At 39.4% G+C, this 20805-nt stretch overlaps 1 protein-coding gene across 1 annotated transcript in view; it reads right to left on the bottom strand.

Annotated features, from left to right (window-relative positions):
* Nucleotides 1–20805, bottom strand: part of LOC137334698 (dedicator of cytokinesis protein 4-like) — a 329737-nt gene that overhangs the window by 167509 nt on the left and 141423 nt on the right. Inside the window, exons 9-11 of the mRNA XM_067999572.1 lie at nucleotides 4580–4661; nucleotides 3522–3582; nucleotides 3255–3402 (exon numbers count right to left, since the gene is read on the bottom strand). Of these exons, the coding sequence (XP_067855673.1) occupies nucleotides 3255–3402; nucleotides 3522–3582; nucleotides 4580–4661 (291 nt within the window). The remainder of the gene's footprint in view (nucleotides 1–3254; nucleotides 3403–3521; nucleotides 3583–4579; nucleotides 4662–20805) is intronic.

The following is a 20805-nucleotide window of genomic DNA, read 5'->3' as shown; positions in this document are numbered from 1 at the left end:
GCCTCCTGTGATGGGGCGGCTGCCGGCTGTATTGTTGGAGTGATCCTCAGCAGCCGGGTAATGCAAGGCTTGCGCGTCTGGCACATACTGGGGGTGGAAGGACGAGGCCCTGGGAACTGTTGCTTTCCTGCTCATCAGCAACATGTCCCTCGGCGACCGATTGTCGCTGCAACAGGCAATGCTGCAATGGGGGGATATGGGCGTCAGCTGCAGGACGGACGTGGACACCTCCACAATCAGTTGATCTCCCCGCGCAACCTGCTAGAAGCATAGAGCACAGAAAGAGGCCATTCGACTCATCATGCTTGTGCCGGCTCTTTGAAAGAGCTATTCATTTAGTCCCATTTCCCTGCTCTTTCCCTATGGCACTGCATGTTTTTCCTTTTCACATTTATATCCAATTCCCTTTTGAAAGTTACCATTGAAACTGCTTCCACCACCCTTTCAGGCAGTGCATTCCAGATCATAACTCGCTGAGTAAAAAAAAGTTCTCCTCATCTTGGTTCTTATGCCAATTATCTTAAATCTGTGGCCTCTGGTTACCGACCCTCCTGCCAGTGGAAACAACTTCTCCTTATTTACTCTATCGAAACCCCTCATAATCTTAAACATCTCTATTAAATCTCCTCTCAACCTTCTCTTCTCTAAGGGGAACAATCCCAGTTTCACTAGTCTCACCACGTAACCGAAGTCCCTCATCCCTGGTAACATTTTGGTAAATCTTCTCTGCACCCTCTCCAAGGCCTGTCAGAGGTTGTCCAACTCCGCCCAATTGTGTCCAGTACACCACAGAAGAGTGTCATGTGGCAGGCGATGGATCCCAAATATTGCAGATACCTCTGATGCTCCTGCATTATCCTCCTTTGCAATTGCGGACTCCTCTAGTCCTTCTTCCAGTCCTCCTCACGCTGGGCCCGACATCAACCCATACAGGGAAGCGGGACCCAAGTCCCTGCCTCCAATGCTCCCCGATAGGTTTGGATTCGGACCATGGGCCATGTGTCTCCCATCTCACAGGCCTCGTGGCGGTGGTTGTTGGAGCATCATGGCTGCCTGTGAGATGGGAGGCAGATGCCTCCGGTGTAGAGTGGGAGGGGCTGGGAGTAGGCGAGGCGGCAGCGATCATGGGGATGGGAGGGGTGCGGGTAGGAGGTCACGGTCACGCATCCCGCGTCCCCTCCATGTCAGCACCCTCATGGTGCAGCATGGGAATAGGAGTATCCACACCACTTCTCTCCCTCTATCCCCCTCCCGTCCACCGAGTGCTCAGCCCCCTCATCCTCCTCCTGGACCCTATTTCTCCTCCCGCTCAGTCACCGCCTCAGTGCCATCTGCCCTCGCCCCTTCTGGTCACTGTGGGATAGAAGAAAAAAGGGTTACAATGGTGCAGCAAATACATTGTACATGCACAATTTCAAAAATCTCTACCGTTCCTCTCATTAGTCTCATCCTTGGGTGGATTGCTGACCGGGAGACAAAGCAAGAAGCTGTTAAACTCACCTGGTGGTACCAACCTCGGCCTGGCCCAAAGGTGCAGTCCATGGAATTCCGACAGCTGCAGGGCCCTGTCCTCATGATGAGTAAGTTCTTTGAAAAAAGGGGATTCCGACTCCATTCTGTGCACGCTCTCACGCATTATGTGCCAATTTGCCCTGTGAGGAGGAAACAGAGAAAAGGATAGGTGGGTTGCTTTGCATGAGATGCAGCTGTTGAAATGACAAGGTTCTTTTCAGGCTTTGGAATCTTTTCTTCAGCAGTGACTGAAGCTGTCAAATTCATTAGCTGCCCACTCTGAAAAGGCTGGCTCCCACTGCAAAAAATTTAATGACTTACTTGGGTTCTGCCTTGAGCAAACAAATAGAATTCCTTTACAGCTCAAGCCTTTCTTTAAAAAAAACTTACAGCGAAAGACAACTTTTGATTACTTATTACTTATAATAGAATTCTGAGTTCTGAATTGAAGCTCAATGAATGCTTACCTTGCTTGTCCTGGTCTGGTCATTGTATTTCTTGTAACACTAATCGCCCGATTGTGGAACGACCGACGTGGCACTCAGCCATTCAGCCACCTTCCTCCACGTCACATGGCTCAACTATCGGCGAGCCCTCACCCTTGGAGGCCCCAGCTGCCGATCTCGCCGACGTTTGACTTCATCCCCAATATCGTGAGGCCTTTTCTTAAGCTCTTCCTGCGACATTTCTGTGGAAGAGGATGTGCAAACGCTGGAAATTAATTTTCAGTGTTTTACAAGGTTTTTTTTAAAAACTGAAATGAGCTTTTTAAAGTTGATTTAAGGTGATTTAAAAAGTTGCAGCTCACTTACCTCCCAGTGCAAAGCCTCAATCCGAGTTATGGCGGCTGTTTTCAGCTGGTTATAGAACCCTGTGCTACGTCTGCAGGGTAAGTCATTGGCTGCGCTGTGATCAAGGTCCCTGATTCGTCATTGGCCTCGCTACGCTGTAGCCGGATCGATTTTCCAGAAAATTGTGGCATACGTATAGTGCAAAATGAACAGAGAACGGAACTGTCCGATTAATGGCGTACACCACCAATCCTGCCGTTCCAGCAAATTCCGGTCCATTAATTGATTTATGTATTTCCAGCATCTCTGATTTTTGTTTCACTTCAGCAAGTGCTTGAAGGAAATCTCACTATGAACAAATGTATACTCCTCCAAAAACCCACCTATCCCAAATTTAAAAATCTATTTAGCAAGTAACAAACTACTACTGATTGATGGCATCCCAAGATTAGTGCAGCAAGAAGTTAATGTACTGACAGCCTTATACCTTAAAATTAATAATCATCTACTTTGTGTGTCTGGTATCACTTCAGCATAAGTGTATGAATCACAGATTATGCTACTGTTTGTGAATCAGGCCGTAGGGCAGCAGAAAGTATTCATTGATAGCTAAGTCAAATGAATATAGGCTATTTCACTACACTTGCCACAGGCAGTTTCCTAATGTTACAGTGAACTGAAATTTCATGCTACAAATAATAACCCTTGCTTCTGGGTGGACATTGATGCACGAACACGTTCACCAAAACTCTGCAGGTTGCTTTTTGAAACAATGGGCTGAAATCTCCTGTTGGCAGTTAGCAGCAGAGCAAGTCTGATGCCTGCCCATGTCACTTTGTCATTAACTCAATACCACTCCTATTATTTAATCAACTTTTTGAGATGAAGATCTCATCCCTTGAACCTCATCATTGAGTAAAGAATACTGAAAATAAAGTAATTTTACTGTACATGTAGACTTTTAGCATGTGGTCCTCTTTAGAGTCCCTGGTGTCCCTCTCAGTTTGCAGCAAGTCAGCAATGCTCAGGACTGCACAACCAAATGGCCGTCGATATTGTGTGCTGGAAGCATTTTTCTTTTCACCTGCTGCCATTCGACCTAATAATGCCACAACAGGTAAATATATATTAATTTTTAATAAATTATCATCAAGGTATAGAAACAGACAGAAGGACATACAGACTAAAGTCCACTGATTTAAAAAAAATAAACTTTACCCAGTCTTATAATGTGAACAGTAATATATATATCCTTCCTGAGGTCACTGCTCCCCAAATCCTGAAAAAGACACATGAAATCAGAACAGCTTTGAACAACAACATTTTACAATTCTGGATTACTACCTAGCTTTTTCTGGATTACTACCTAGCTTTGGGTCTTCTCATTTTTATTCAGATGATTTGAACAAAATATATAACAAATGAATCTCTAGAAATTTACCCTACATCTAAAAACGAATGCATCCACGTAACAAATTAGGCTGCATAATTGAACAATGTGGGCGAAGGGGACTCAATTGCTTGCTCAATTGCCTGAAAGAGTTGAGGAGGAATTTCCCCAGAGTTTTTCCTGAAAGTTTTATCTGCCCCCAGGAGCTAGCATTACTGGGGACTGGGGAGAGGGCTACACGGGTGGATTATCCAAAAAATATAGTGAACACTGATAGGCCTGGTGGTCTCTTTTCTTTTTATATATCATAATATATACTGATACCTTCCCCAAAAGGATGGATGACATCTAATCTCATCACTTATTAAAAAAAAATCCACATTGTATGTTTATTGGTTCGGCACAACATGAAATATTTACACACTATGAGTATCAAGAAGTCAGTTAAACTATAAACTATTACAATGCAGCTCATAGAATTAAAAATGCACCATATAAATTTATTCCCTCTTCAAGAACATATCAAATACACACGACTTTTTTTTAATACAGTATTTAAAAATATCTGTGATATTAATGTTAACTAATGATTCCACGATAGTAAGAAACCTGTTTATACATCTTTCCTGAGTAAATGGCTAGTAATGCTAATGGACGAACTGGTTCCTATTTTAAGGCAAGTAACTTCCAGTCTCATGTAATGTCTAATTTTCTTACCCCTTTTTAAGGTGGTTTTACGAGGGGTGCCTGCAATTTATGAAATACTATATATAAACAGCATTTATATAAAATTAACAAGCTAAGAATGCTGAACTGCATGAACATTTATCCAATTAGTTTCTGATCAGATACACAATAAAAGTTTAATTCTAAACATTATACTTACAACAAAGAGTGTGCATTGCCTTTCCATTCTCTCTGGAAATTTCGGCAAACCATTTTTATTCAGTTTTACAAAGAACCTTTCACTGCAAGGAAATAAAGATAGCCATGAGGATCCGTCATCTTTTGACACAGCACATGTGATCTTAGGCATCACAATTTGGAAGCAGCCCTCTATCTAGTCGACTGAAGGCAACCCAGAATATTACACATTCCCAGTAAATTACTTCCGATACAATATGCCTAGCCCAGTTGAAAAACAGGAGTGTTTTATTAGGATTATTATTTTAAAGGCCTTGATGAGGTTAAAATGGTCTACCAGGAAACAGTTTATAAAGTTTTTAGTGGCGCTGGCAACAGATAATGCAAGAGTGTTAATAATCACAGGGCCTTTCTAGGAAAGAATATTCTTTGCATGTAGATATTATCTCATAAGCTCACGAATTTTACTTTTTAAGTACCAATTTTTTTTGAAGAGTTGAATAAAAATGATTTAAAAATAGTCTCTCATATTACATATATTGAAAGAAAGCAAATGTTTTGCTGTACTTCAGAAGTTTAACAGAATAGTAACCACAAATAATTGGCACCTCACTTCTATTGCTGTTGTGCTGTAACAGATAGGAGATAAAAGCCTTTTGTCAAACAGGGAGGTGTTCAATTAAACATAAAGTATGTTCCTTGACACTAATTAACGCAAGAGGACTAGTCTATGTGCATCCAATTTAAAATATGGGTTGGTTTCTTAAGGAATTGAATTGTATGTTGATCTGTTTTGACTCCCTCCAATATAGGTTTTTAGGATGGAATTTTTTAAAAATAAAGATTTTGGAGCCACATTAAAATTTTAAAAATCAATCAGGTAAACTGTTGAAACATTTTGAAGATTTAACATAATGCAACTGCTGGAAATGTAAAATAAAAGCAGAAAATGCTGGAAACATAAATCTGTCAGTATCTGAAATGAGAAAAGATAGGTTAATGTGTCAGGTCTCCTGAAGACGACAAACCTATCTTTTCTCTTTTTAGATGCTAATGAACCTACTGTGTAGTTCCAGCATGTTCTGCTTTTATTTTAGTTGAAGCATCTTATAATTCAAAAATATGGAATTTATATACTCTTTGCCAATTTCATCAAAATGGTTCTGAAATTAAAATAAAATGGTGATGAAAGGTGCCAAGCCCAGGCCAGAATTTTTCCCCCATGGAGAAGGAAGGAAGAAGTCTGAAGGTGGTTTATTCTCAATTGCTCGTGTACATTCTGACAGACAGATCAAAAGCCGAGTTCTAGGAGCAGGTCATCTGCTCATCACCTTGGTTGGGGAATATTTTCTGGGGACCCAAAGGAGAGGAATAAATGGGAGTAGAAAATATAGGAAAAAAAATAGAAAATATTATAACTGGGAGATCTAATTTGATAACTGTAAAAATGTGAAAAGGCAGACATATTGCAAACAATCCCACAAGATACAATGGCTTGGAATTTCCTGTGTATTTGCGCCAAGATACACACGCAATCTGGGTGCAAATCAATTATGTGGCCTAAATGATTGCAGACTTTACGATGTAAGTGAATTACACACCCAAGTACAACACGCACAAATATCCTTGATCTTTTACAATCGTTTATTGATCCCTCCATTAGAATACATCTCCACCCATAATAATGGCCCCATCCCCAAGTTAGAGCCTTATACATGAATTTCCTGCAATTGCACTTGTTCAGAAGCTCTCTTCAACTTACGACTAGGTTCAGGAGCAGCAGGAAATTACAGAAGAAGAACAAAGTGCACGGCACACAGAATTTATTCTATACTTTTAACAAATATGGTAAATTATACTGGACATAAAATGTTTTATCACTTATGTTGGTGCTCTTGTTAATATAAAGCCTGCCACCATGTTTAAAAGTGGCATTAAAAGTCATCGACTTAATGAGGAGAAAGGTAATGAACTGAGTCTCAGGGGCTTGGGAATAAGCTGTTCATGTAATTATAAGATGAATGATGTTCAGTTACTGCAATATTAACACCTTTTATTTTGCAGAAAATGCAGAATACAATCCCGAGGTGTTTCAAAGGATCATAAATCATTGCCTTGTTTCTTCCCACCCGTCACAATCCGAGGAGTTGATCATTCTATTAGATTCTCCATCCTTCATTACATTTCCTTTTAATAATCAGTAAAACAAGCTAGTTTACAAAATTAATTGAGATCTATAATAATCTTGACCACTATTTTAAGCTGGTAGCTGCAATTTCAGAAATTTCTAATAAAATGCGTTAGTTCTGTTGGTTTTGTTTTATACTGAAACTACAAAATTTAAACAAATATTAGACATTTGATAAAAAATTTGAATTTTTTTTTGTAAATTAAACAAAATAAAAGGTTTGCATTTTAAAAATAAATTCATAAATTACCAACATCAAACATTTTAAACTCAAACAATCAATCCCTTTCTAAAATGACCAAGTTTAAGTATTTTAAACTCTGGATGCCCATAAATTTATTGAAAAATTAACATGGTTCCCCTTTCTCAATAGTCTGTTCTTCTGATAGTGTAAAGTTTTGAGTCTCAATCACTAACACAGACAATCATATCATCAAATTGAATTGTTTAGATGAAAAGAGAAATAACATTGTAATATTTAGGATGTAGATTCAGCATTTGTAACTTAGTGATTGGCATGTTTAGTGACATCTGGCATTCAGACTTGCTGCCTTAACCCTCTTTTTTTTCCCTCTGCCCAATCTTTTTTGGAAACAGTAGGCAATGACTTTAATTTCAGGCACAATATGGATTATTGCATTGATGCCTTAATTAATCCACAAGGGAAATTCACACCCACTTCTGGGTAAGTGAGATGTCTTCTGATCATGAGCATCACTGATGCCTTTTTTTACTGTGAAGTATACAGTTCCCTTCATTTGCCACTGGCCAATAAAAACACCTTGGTCCAGTGTCTCGTGTACAGAATATTTCCTTGGTCTAATAATGCAGGTTTATTCTTGAGATATATTACATTTGGAATCACAGAGGGCACCTATTCTTTCAATGATGGAAGCATTCTCTTTGTGCAGAACACTGGATTTCAGCAGAGAACTTGGGAGCGATCATAATTTTAAAAGCATCCCAGCAACAGGATTATTTGAAGATAGAGAGCCAAAGGAAAATAACACTTACAATTGTCAATACAACATGAATTTTACCAGATATCCAATATAAAAACAGACCGCAATTAAAACAGCGCAGTACCGCAACAAATCAATAATGAAGGGGATGAATTTGTTCAGTTAACAACCTTTGAAGATGTATTGTGCAATTATGCTGTAATCAATTACTGTTATCTCCTTACTGATTAGCATTAGTCATCAGTGTTTACTTCATTCGTGGTATCCAATCTTCTCCTTATGGGCCATTTAGTTGAGAACCATGGAGCTCAGACCAGATTGCACTTACTAAAAATGTTAAAATTAAATTAAAGTGATCTGTTACTTTTCTTCTGTTTTGTTGCATTTTGGTTGTTGTGAAGTCATCATTAACTATTGACAATCTCTGTTAAATCAATTAATTTTTGAGTCATTAAATAGAGAAAATTACTCCACCCAAGGTTCACAAACTTCTCTTCAACCATTTTCCCTTCGTGCTCACAGTTAATTTCTTCAACCCTGCAAATCGCTCGCAGATGTCTTTCACTATATAATGTATGTTACAGTAGTTGCTGTTATTGGTTAAAACCACAGGTGAGGGAAATATCACCTTGCTGGAATCAGAACTGTGAAAACCTGCAGGGGGGAGAAGTTGGTACTCCTGCCCTGTTTACCTGAGGAAGGAGGAAGCCTCCGAAAGCTTGTAGATTTCAAATAAAAATCGTTGGACTATAACTTGGTGTTGTAAAATTGTTTACAATTGTCAACCCCAGTCCATCACCGGCATCTCCACATCATGTTTATAACAGACCAGATAGGCAAGGAGTGCGATCATGCAAGAATGATAAAACCAGTTATTTTCCTTTTTAATCTTTTTCTTAGATTATGGTACATGCATATTACATGGTACTTTCGGGTACAGTACATATATTTAGTTCAGTTCAGACCTGAACTCCCAAGAACCATGTAGGTTTTCTGTGTTTGCCAAAATCATGGAGCACAGTATGAACTGAAGGGAAGAGAAGTGTCTATGGGGGTACTCTATGCTTCGGAGGTTTGCACTGAGCTTTGAAGAGTAATCCTGTTGCACAATGTGGAACTTGTCAACAATTTAGATAAAAAGAATGCAGTAGATATAGAATACATGGATTTTCAGAAGGTGCTCAATAAGGTATCTTACAAGAGGCTTGTCACAAAAGCTCAGGTGTATAGGTCAGGAGGAAACGTAGCAGCATGCATAGAAAATTGGTTGAAGGACATAAAACAAGTTAGAATAAATAGGTGTTGCTTGAATTGCAGAAGGGTTGAAAGTGGTGTACCCTAGGGTTGGGTCCACAAACTTGGACATCGGGAACACAATCTTGAAATTTGTTGATGTCACATAAGTGGAGGGTTGGCAACCAGTAAGGAGGTCTGTAAAGACTTCAAGATGACAGACAGGGTAACAGATGCAATTCAATGCTGATAACTGTGAAGTAATATATTATGGAAGGAAAAACAAAGGATGGGAATATACCCTCATGGAAGGACTGAGGAGATTTAATAGCTCTTTTTAAAATTATGAGTTTTGATAGAATAAATAAACACTATTTTCTTTAGTTGGCAAGTCAGGGACGAGGGATCATCAATTTAAAACGATCATTAAAAGTGAGGAAAGATGTGAGGAGAAATTTCTTTACAGCAAGGATGTGGAGATGCCAGTGATGGACTGGGGTTGACAATTGTAAACAATTTTACAACACCAAGTTATAGTCCAACAATTTTATTTGAATTTCAAATAAAATTGTTGGACTATAACTTGGTGTTGTAAAATTGTTTACAATTTACAGCAAGGGTTCTTGGAACATGGAGTGGTTAAAACAGAAACCATTGCTTCTTTAAGGGAAATTTGGAAAATATTTGAAGCAGAGAAAAATATAGGTCTATGGGAAGAATATTGGCAGTGGGAATAGTTTTGGATTGTTCTGAACACAGGCAGATGTAAAATTGTATGGTTCTAACTTAATGGGAGGTCACGTCATACCTTGAAGCAACTTACAGTACATGGGAGGTTGCTGCTGTGTCGCGATGGGGGCAGAGACGATGAGCATAAGGCACCCTTGCAGAGCGCTACAAGCCTCCTTTCAGGTCTACGGTTTCAATTTACCACTGGTAGTTTCCAGGTTCCTGGTGTCTTTTCTGGGAGTCTATGAATATCAGTACTTGCCTCCATGCCTATCCAGAATTTAGTGGGGAGGCCTTGTCCCATAGTTCGCTGGAATGTTTGAAATCAGAAAGGCTCCAATTGGGAAGTTGGAATCATTGCAGATCTATCTTTGGCCACCACCTGCCTAAGAATCTGCTTATCGAGGAGCAGTGTGAAAGGGAGTGGTGCAGAGGTATATTCATCTTTACAGAGTTTGATTTTCCCAGCTGTGAGACGGGCAAACGTATATGCTAAGGAAAAGGGAGGTGGGAAAAAAAGAAAGAAAGGAAGTTTTTTTTGTGATGAGTTGTGAATTTGGCATTAGTGTAATGGCTAGGAATTTGAAGTCTATCTTTTGTTCATGCAAAAAGGATTCCCTGAGCAAGGATCATGCGCTCCATTTTGGAATGCTTCAACCTATACCCAAGAGCTAGCTAACATCTATGATGGCTTTGAAAATGCAGGGGAGGAAAGAGGTTTCTGATGTATGCAGACTTAGATGTGTTCAATGCCATAGGCTGGTAGAATAGAATGTGGTTGATCTTTGTAGAGAAAAGCAATCACAGTGCTCAAACAGTTAACCAAAATATCCTGGGAGGGGAGAAAGGAAGAAAACATTCTTTTAGTTTGGGTTTTATTTGACAGTTCAGCAAAACCTAGCACAAACTATCAAAGAAGTAATATCAAAGCCAATAGCCCTTAGAGAGGTGAGTCAAATTGCTACTGATCTCTCACCTGGTCACGTACACTTGTATCAGGACAAACTCTTTTTCTAGATCTTGTTCTTTGAAAATAAAAAATATTTCCCATCTGCATCACTCTTGTTTTGCTCATAGTCTACAAGCTGATTCCTGAACCCCAGTTCTAATCAATGCATGCTACGTCATATGAGTTTGAAGTAAATTAACATGGAAAATTGCTTGTGTTTTACATGCAAATCCTTTGATATTGTAAAATAAGAATGTAAAGATCTACTCCCACATCACCAACTCTTAAAATATATGAACTACAGTCAGTATCCAGAAAACAAAATGCTCCAGCAGCAAAAAGTCAGAACTATTTGTGTCCATACAAAGGGAATTTTCCCACTAGTCTGCATTGATAGCACATTCACATACCCAGTCCACAGGCAGAGGGGAAGAGGCAGAAAGAGGGTAGTGTCATTGCCCTGAAAGTGTGCAACCAATTTTTTTCTCAGCTGGACTCTCCAGAAAAATAGCCTCATCACTGACTGTCAGTATGAAAGAGGCACCATTAAAGTCATTTCCTGGCATTCAGAACTGAGTTTCTTAAAGGTTTGTGGGGCTGTCTGAGTGAGTTTGAGTTATTATTATTATTGCCTTTTTGGTTTGGTTTTGTTACATTTAGTTTGGTGATTTGCTGTTTTTTGCATTTAGAAGAAATATAATTCTGCATTTTACATTTTTCTGATTTTCTTTTCTCACCTTCTACCATTCAAGGGAGTTTCACTATCAAGTTGTACAATTTTCAATGGTAGGATAGGCATTCCTGTGGCAAGTCCTCTTGCCTTCAGACAGCTGGACGATGAGGAGAAGTTCCACAGGAATGATCAAATGGTGTTCTGGCTGCACATAAAGCAGACTGCACAGGACTACAGTCACCCATATGTGTGGGCCCATGGACCCACCAGAGCAATTTTGGTACGTGAGTGGAGACGTTTTACACATGCAATTCCTTTGATAATGTAAATCAAGAATCTTTTCTCCTGCCACCAACCCAAAAACTCTACGAATTATGGTCATTGTCCAGAAAAGGAGCCTACAACCACACTTCACCAAGGAGGCCTTTCTCCAGATCAGGACTGTGCCTTCAATGTATAATCAGAAAAGTATTCTTGAGATGCTAGAAGCTAAAGGAACATATGTACAATGGCCAACATGTCCAGAACTTGGACACTAATTTGTGAGCTAGTACATATCAAGCTGTGGTGCGCTTAAAAGATGTTAGTGGGGCAAAGCTTTAAACTCTATGTTGAATCTTGAAGCTATGCCTTACTGAGTTATACATATACAGAAGATGTGATGCAAGAGGGGCTAAATGGTCTACTCCTGTTCCTACATTCCTAAGATCTGTAAATTTGTGTGAGCGCTTGATATAAACTAGCAGTAAATGTAGGTCAGGTTGAGAGGCAACAATATGTGGTATGTTCTCCTCTGAGACGCTGAATCTGAAAAAAAAAGTGTTAAAAGAAGTTTTAAAACTTCAAAATCTAAGAATCAGAGGCTACAGAGCCACCACTGGTGAGTGCGCGACAGGGCAACAAGTTACATAGGTAGTTTCCATTATAAATGTGGACATTGGAATTTATACTCGGTCAGCCGCAGGAGGTGAGTAATCAATCAGCCCAGAACAGAAGAAAGAGCAAAGGACAATACAAGCGAAAACATGCAGCAGTCATGGAGATAAACAAATTATCAATAGCAAACATGATTAATTAGATTCTATGGCATTATAAAAATAAACTTTGAAAAGTGGTCCCACATTATTATCCTACTATTCTATTTGGACATGTGCTAAAATCAAGTAGAGATTATGTAAAACTTAAAAATTTCCTTAGGAATTACGTTCTGGCTCCATAATTAATGTGACATAAAATGATATTATTATTGGGATAATAATTGCTGGTTAATCTTTCTGCTACAGCTAACACGATGTCCTTACTCATATTCCAAAATTCAAGTTAACAGGATAATTAGAATTAGCTGATGCACACTGGATGGCAATTAAAAATTAACAGAAGGCTGGAGCTGTCAAAAATATTCATCACTTTCGGCCTCAACTTTCCATTCAGCCAGCAATTAACATATAAGTTTGTTGATATGTGGTACAAGATGTGGATACTTTGGGAATTAAATCTGCCATGCTGGTGGAAGTCATGAATCATTTATATAGCCTGGTTGCTAATTTCTAATCCGGTCATATCTGACTTTCCAGCCATAATCTAAATTGATTTATTACCAGATTTTGTTAGTTTGGATTAATGGAAGAGAAGGATTGTATTATTCTGGAAGTACTGGGGTGGGGGCCAGGCAAGGCAGAGAGGACAACACTGCTTGATCTGAAGGAATAAAATAATAGAATTTCAGAATTAGATAGACTGCATAGTCCAGTGGGTTTTTGAACTATGACCCAAACCTTAGAATTAAATGAATCCCTAGAAATCACTCCCAATATCCACTTCTGAAAAGGTGATACCAGTCAATTTCTTGTAGAGTTACATACAGGGAGTCAAGATCCAAGTGTTGTGTTCAGGTGAAATGGGGTTGAAGGGCAGAACATAATTGGACCAGGACATGCATATATAAATCAGTCCCCATTTTACAGTCATACATTCTTGTCTTAGTTATATAGTACGTTGAGATGATATTATTTATAGTGAAATCGCAAAACTTGGAGCAATTTTGGATGCAGACTTAGTTGGAATTTAGGAATTTGTCTGTCGTATGGATGGAGGGAGGTGCAAAATTGAGGTGCAGCAGCACCGCCAGTGGTGAGAAGATATAATTACAGGGTGACTCATTTACATAGGTAGTTTTCATTCTAAACGTGGACAAAGAAATTTATAGTGGAAAAAGCTGACAGCAGGAAGTATGGGTGTGTAGAGAGACCTAAGATTTTTAATATATTATACAGTTTTACTGTGGATCTGGTTCATTTTCACTCCATCATGGTAGGTGTTGTAATACAATTGGACGACAAGGATGCTCTATGTTTCAATGATTTTGTCACTGGATTTGGGGGTGCGGGGGGGGGGGGGGGGGGGGGAGTGCTCAGAGATTGGTACATGGACCACTACTGGTTCTAATTTATGTCCACAACCTGGGTTCAGAAACTCAGTGCAAATTTGAAATTAAATTAGGTGAAGTAGTTTACACTGAGGAGACAGCTCTGAAAATACAAAATGAGTTGAACGAAATATGTAAGCAAGTGGTTCAATGGTAGATGAAATTTAATAGACATGTGTAAAGTACTGCCCATAAGAAAAAACACTGAACATGTCCTCTATGAATGGTGTTGAAAGAGCTAAGAATGAAGTTGGAAGAGTTCTTGGGATTATAGTATACTTGATGCTAAAAATATCCAACCACTGCAGAGCAGCAATCAATAAAGCAAATAAAATGCTTAACTACGCAGCCAAAACAGTAGTGTACCAGTCAGGAGAGGAAGTGCTGCTGAAGCTTTATAGGACTCTGGTCATAGCACACTTCGGGTAGTTTATCCAGTTCTAGTCACTGGAGGCAGTTCAGAGAAGAGCCACAGGGCTGATCACTAGTGTTTGAAGACTGAGGTATGAGGCAAGACTAGAGGAACTTTGGCTTTTTATTCTCAAAAAGGAGCCAACTGACAGGTATAGAGTTATAGGGGTATATAGGATACTAAACAGGATGGAAAAGGTAGAGAATTACTTTAAACTAAATTGCGAGAGTAGGAAAAGGAGACATAGATTCAATCTAATTAAAAGCAAATTTGAGACTGATGAGTTTTTTTTCCACACATAGAGTAATCAACACATGGACTGGGCCTCTGGAAGCAGAAACCCTGGAGTTCAACAGCTGAATGCCACAACGGGGGTTCAGCCTTTGTGGATGAATGAACTAAGATGGGCCAAACGGGTTTCCTTATCGTTATTTATCTTGTGATCAAAGAGGGCTTGACTGTAACTCAAAAATCCTAATTCCTATCCCCAGGAATCTTGATGTGCAAATATTTAGAAAATATAAATGAATTATGCTAATCTGAGCTAATTTCATATGCAAATTAGATTAGTTATACAGTGGATTCTTTTTCTACAACTCAAGAATCTCAATTCCTGTCTTCATAAATCTTAACTGTATATTTGCTATACTAAAACAGAGAATGTATTAATGCACATTAATTAAAAAACACTTTAGTTTCGTTAGGTTTATAAAATTGACTTTTTTTGCAGCTATGTCATGCTGCCAGAAATGAGTGTTATATGTGGAATGTACCATGGTATTGCTCAGGGTTCAGAAACATATGGCAAAATAGGGCTTAAACTGAGCAGATAACTAATTACATGCAATTATAGCATATTAAAAGAATTCAAAATCTTAAGGAGGTTTGCTATCATTTTTCAACTGATATTCTTAAACAGAAAGCATCAGTATGTCAGAACAGTAAAAGAAACTACCTTAAACAAATCTTTTTCCAGTGAATACATGTTTGGTTACCTTACTTTATATTCTCAGCTATTGGTGTCTTATGTATTACCTTTGTCTCAGAGACCAAAGGGGTGCCAAAAGAAACTTTTCTCTTCAGACAGACTCTCTTGTGGAAGGAGTCAATGCTACAGCTACCAGCAGTTTAAATATCAAATCCCCTGCATCACAAAGTTGACAAAACTTAGTTGAGCATTTCCAAGAGCAAATGAGACCCAGGGCCCAAGAGCAACAGGGAACTGAAACAATTCAGTAAGTGTGGTATTAAAAAATAATTTTGAGGTGGGTTTGATTTTTAATTTTTAATTTCTGCAGTGCTGGCAAATTTTCTATTAAGAGAAAAACTCAACAGGAAAGGAGGGGAAGAGAGCGGATTAGGCACACTCACCTTTCATGCAACTGACTTGGGCTCAAATTTAGTGCAAACTTCAATAAAGTTTTACAGAGCCAGCTGATTTTAGCTGTGTTGAGATTGTAAACTCTGTTGAAGTTTGCACTGAAGGAGCACTCATTAATGGACCATTAATGACCATTAATAGATCCATTAGTGACAATTAATGGATCCATTTTATCTAGTATGTTCACTTGTCTAATTGATAATACTCTCACCCAAGTCAGAAGTTTGTGGATTCCCTATTTAAAGAAAAGCAGAGTCCTCTGCATGTCCAAGCTAACATTCTTTCCTCAATCAATACCATCAAAAAAGTTTGTGGATTCCCTATTTAAAGAAAAGCAGAGTCCTCTGCATGTCCAAGCTAACATTCTTTCCTCAATCAATACCATCAAAAAAGCAGAGTCCTCTGCATGTCCAAGCTAACATTCTTTCCTCAATCAATACCATCAATGTACCATGCTCTGGGGCAGGAAAGGATGCCCCAGAGCATGGTACATTGGCGAGACCATGCAGACGCTGCGACAACGGATGAACGGACACCGCGCAACAATCGCCAAACAGGAGGGTTCCCTCCCAGTCGGGGAACACTTCAGCAGTCATGGACATTCATCCACCGACCTTCGGGTAAGCGTACTCCAAGGCGGCCTTCGAGACACACGACAACGCAAAATCGTCGAGCAGAAATTGATAGCCAAGTTCCGCACCCATGAGGACGGCCTCAACCGGGATCTTGGGTTCATGTCACACTACACGTTACCCCACCAGCGAACAAATGTTATCTGTTTTTAATATAATGGGTCATTTGCTGGCTCTCTCTGCCTTCCGGATGTTTCTGCCTCTCTCTGTTTTTTTTCTCTGTTTTTTTTTCCCTGTTTGTTTTTTTGTTGAATGTGTATTCGGGGGTTCTGCAGGTGACACCTCTCTGTCTGAACACGGTGATTGCCTTGGCAACGGGCAGTTGCAGGGGCAGTCTGTAAACACCATGTATTGTTCTATATGTATAAATGCGTAGGCTTCAAGGAGATCCTGAAACATTTGCCTGAGGAAGGAGGAAGTCTCCGAAAGCTTGTGAATTTAAAATAAAATTGCTGGACTATAACTTGGTGTTGTAAAATTGTTTACAATTGTCAACCCCAGTCCATCACCGGCATCTCCACATCATGAATACCATCAAAAACAGAGTGGCTGGAAATTTGATGACACTGCGCCCATTTTACAGGTGAGAAACGTGCACCATAGCATCCAATATGGCAGGCAGCATGCTTGCGCACATTCTGAGGCGGAGGCGCACTGCCTGCCGTATTAGTATCGGCATCGAAATAGGCATCCAGGCCCCACACTTGAAACAGCCATTAGGCCCTATGTCTATGCAAAGAAGTGGCCTAATGCCTGTTTGATGCGCCCTTTACTAAATTAGGGTGGCTGTGTTCAGAAATGCCAGGTCTACATGCGGCGGAACCAACGGTCCTTAAAGGCACAGCTGCAGGCCACCAAAAAGGTAACTTTTAAAAAAATATTTACCTGAATCTGAAACTGGAAGAAGCAGTAGTGCTTTTCCTGGCTCCAGATTAAAACCACTGATGGCCACTGGTCGTCCCCCTCCCGATTGCTGCTTCCCTTCCTATCCTGATCACTTCCTCTCTCTCCCGATTCTCCCCCCCACCCCCCTCCCTCCGTTGCCCCTCTCCCTCCGTTGCCCCTCTCCATCCCGATCGCTGAACACCCCGCCACCCCCCCCCCCCCCAGTCGCCCTCCTTCCCTCCAGAGTGCTGACCCTCCCTATTCCCAGACCTTCCCAAGGGCTGCTAACAATTCAAATTGTCTTTGCCGATGAGCTGCCTGGGGATGCCCAGCATGTGTTCGCAGCTCGCCAGTCTGATGTAAACAAGGCCTGGAGCCCAACCGTTCCAGTACAGGGATTGTTCCCTGTGCCCAGCTCTTGACGGCAGGCTAACGCAAACCAAATTCTACATCAGCTATCTGCAGTAATTTTTTTTTTAAAAGTAGAAGTCAGAATTTTTCTGTTTCTTCTGATGTTAAGAATCTATTTAAATAATTATTGCAAAATTCTTTGAGATGTTTGAGAGACATGAGAAGGTGCTATATAAATCCAAGTCTTTCTTTCATGTACAATTGAAGTTTTGCAGCATTAATTCCAGGACAAAATGATCCAGCTGTTCCGCTATTAAATCTGGCACTGGGATCTGAACCCGAATGAAATTCTGTCTGAACAGATTGAACCTAAATACAAAACACTACAATCCTTCTTTTACATAAGAATTTAAATGAAACTCTGTGACAATCTGAATGAAATGTATTTTATAGATGTAGATCAGTTTATTTTATCCTTCAATGTTTGCTAACATTATTCTTTAATCACTGGCAACCTGGAAGCACAATTTTTGGCTGGGCCACTAGATGGAGTGCTATGCTAAGGAGGGACATTCCATCCTGGGGTGAAACAATGAGCCCACCTTGCTGAATACATCTATTCTGTCAGATAATAGCAAAGTGACCTCGACCACATCTCATGACCAAATCCATCCCCTAACTGCCCTACCTTCCGGATTAAAAATCTGACAGCAAAAGGGAAGGTGAAAGAGGGGAGAGCAATACACTGATGAAAATATGAATTATCTAGGTGGAAAACTTTCTAACATTTCAATTCAAACACTAACACCCAATGCCTTGTGCATGCCTCTGTGTTGGTCAAAGAAGGTTGGTAAATGGACTAATAACCACTGAATCTTATAAGTCAATGTACAGTAAAGGAGAACTTTGCAGGAACTATTCACAGCCACATGTTTTTTAAAAAGCAGAAAACTATTAGATTATTACTTGGCACTTTGTGGAGTAGCTGTTATAATTTCACCATGTACAACCAAGTCTCAACAGGCAATTTCTAGCCACTGCTGAGAGTCCTTGTCTGCATTTTAACAAGGGTAGAATTTGGCGACCGAGCCTTTCAAACAGGACACTGCCTTCAAGATATCATTTAAGGATATTATTTAAATAGTGTTCTGTAAAACCCCAGTACAGTTTTCACTTATTAATAATGGAGATGTATAAATAGTAATTTTCTATCTTGAGTTTTGAAATATAGTTCAAATTATTCAGATAAATTAGCAAAGTTAAAATGATTATTAGACAAATTTTCTTTTTGCCCAATGCCTCTGGTAACACTCACACACCAGAATCAATGCTGCTGAAAAGTAAGACTATGATCATCTATGGAAAGACTATGATCATCTATAGAAAAAAGACCAATTTCCAATATTTCGAAATAAAAGCAGAAGATGGAGCCACAGGGTGCCAACAAATGATTACCAGAGCATCAGAATTGAGTTGACATACCAGAATGCAGGGACACTGTGTCATGAACTTTTCTAGTTGATGGAAAGCAGAATAACCTCATTAAAACATTCTGCAATTTGGAGAAGAGATACTGTTACACAGGAGTTCAATTTAAAATGTATAATGCATTATCCAAATGTACTAGAGTAAAACCATTGAAATGCAGCATTTTACAGTATGATCTTGGTGTGAGGGAAAAAACAAACTACGTTTTTACTAGAGGACAATCGTAATTGCAAAAGGACATTCACTCTATGAGAGGTGATAAGGCACTATATAAATACATGTTCCAGGATTTAAAGTTTTAGGCCCAGCTTAATTGTACTTTGTGGTTCATGTTCTGAAGTTAACCAGAAGTCTATTCTGCAGCTTTGGAAAATTCAGTAAATAAAATCTATTTCGGCAGTGGAATCTGGTTCAGAAAAATGCTATCGATGAGCAGGTGTCTCTCTGCCTGAAACAGAAGGCATAGCTATCTGCCAAGATCTGGAGACCGGTATGGGACTGTAAACCTGCATCTTAGGATGTCATTCCCCTAGAAACAGCAGCCATCAATCTGCCTCTGCAAGATTATTCATGGCCAGCATGAAACCTGAAGTCCTCTTCTATCCCCCTCTCTCCCTCTTCCTCCTGAACTCTCATTTATTTTCCATTCCTCTGCAATGAACCGGTAATCTTCCATCCAGAGGTTCTTCTACAGAGTGGAACCTCTGATCCTTAGCATTATGAAAGGTAGCTTCAAATCATTTTTTCCCTTTCTATCCATGTTAGTGGACTATAGCCCAATAATTAGTCTAATTCTATACTATTATGCTGCTGTATAATCTGCTTTCTCCAAAGGCAAGCATGCCTTCTCCCTTTTTAATGAAAGATTAAGAAAGAAAAGCAGAAAAATAAATTAAAAGTCCACTTTAACAAGAGAATTTGCTCTGAGGAATCCTGCACGAAAGGTTTTTTAATTTCACACATGACAAAGCAGATTTGTTATCAAACTGCATAAACACAGTATATCCAGTTACTGCAAAGCTAGACTTTACCAGATTTCCAGTTGGCATTATAGTAACAAACAGTCACATGTTCTTTGTTTTGGTACAGCCATTTAATGCATATCCTTAAGGTCTGTATAACTCAGAGGCAAGTCATTTCAAGCCTTGTTTAAAAACAATAAAGATTTAAAGAGGAAGAGATAAATTCTGCTCCAATACTTTGCAATTTGGTCATGGTATTGATACAGAAATGCTTATAACAGTTCAAAGTTTACTACACTCAGGGGAGATGATGTTTAACATGAAGTAATATGTCAAACCTCGACATATGGTCCTATCATATTCTGATGAAGTTTCACCCACCTACTGAAACAGATCCACATTTGCCTAACTCTTGACCCCATTAGTTTTATCACTGCCCACTGCAGAACTACAACCACCATAGAGGAGTTGAAATTCCTTCTGTCATTCTTTTAGCCAACTCAACCCACATTTCTGGAAAATCTTAGATACAGTATATATACTCAGCATTGATCAATAATAGTAGTGAGGGGTTATCATTTGGGGCAGGCAACAGATGATTTACTCCTCCAATCTGAATGTAGATAACCAACAGTGATACATTACAAAGAATACTGAAGGAAACCCATTCCAGAAAATATTGTTTTAAGAGGAGGGGAACTAATATTTATATAGCACATTATTACATCCTCAGGATGGCACAAAATGCTTTACGAGCCATGGATTACTTTTGAAGTGTAGTGACTGCTGTTATGTGGGCAAATGTGACAGCCATTTTCCAGACAGCAAAGTCTCACAAACAGTAAGTGCGATAAATGAGCAGATAATCTGTTTTTGGTGGTGTTGTCTCAGAGAAGAATGCTGGCTAGGAATCTCTGAGAACTCACTGCTCTTCTTTGAATGTTATTGAGCGATCTTTTATACCCACCTGACAGACAG

The sequence above is a fragment of the Heptranchias perlo genome, chromosome 18 (genome assembly GCF_035084215.1).
Source record: "Heptranchias perlo isolate sHepPer1 chromosome 18, sHepPer1.hap1, whole genome shotgun sequence".
In the NCBI taxonomy this organism is placed as follows: Eukaryota; Metazoa; Chordata; class Chondrichthyes; order Hexanchiformes; family Hexanchidae; genus Heptranchias; species Heptranchias perlo.
The sequence above is the reverse complement of the archived record's forward strand: the minus strand, read 5'-3'. Positions and strand labels throughout refer to the sequence as shown.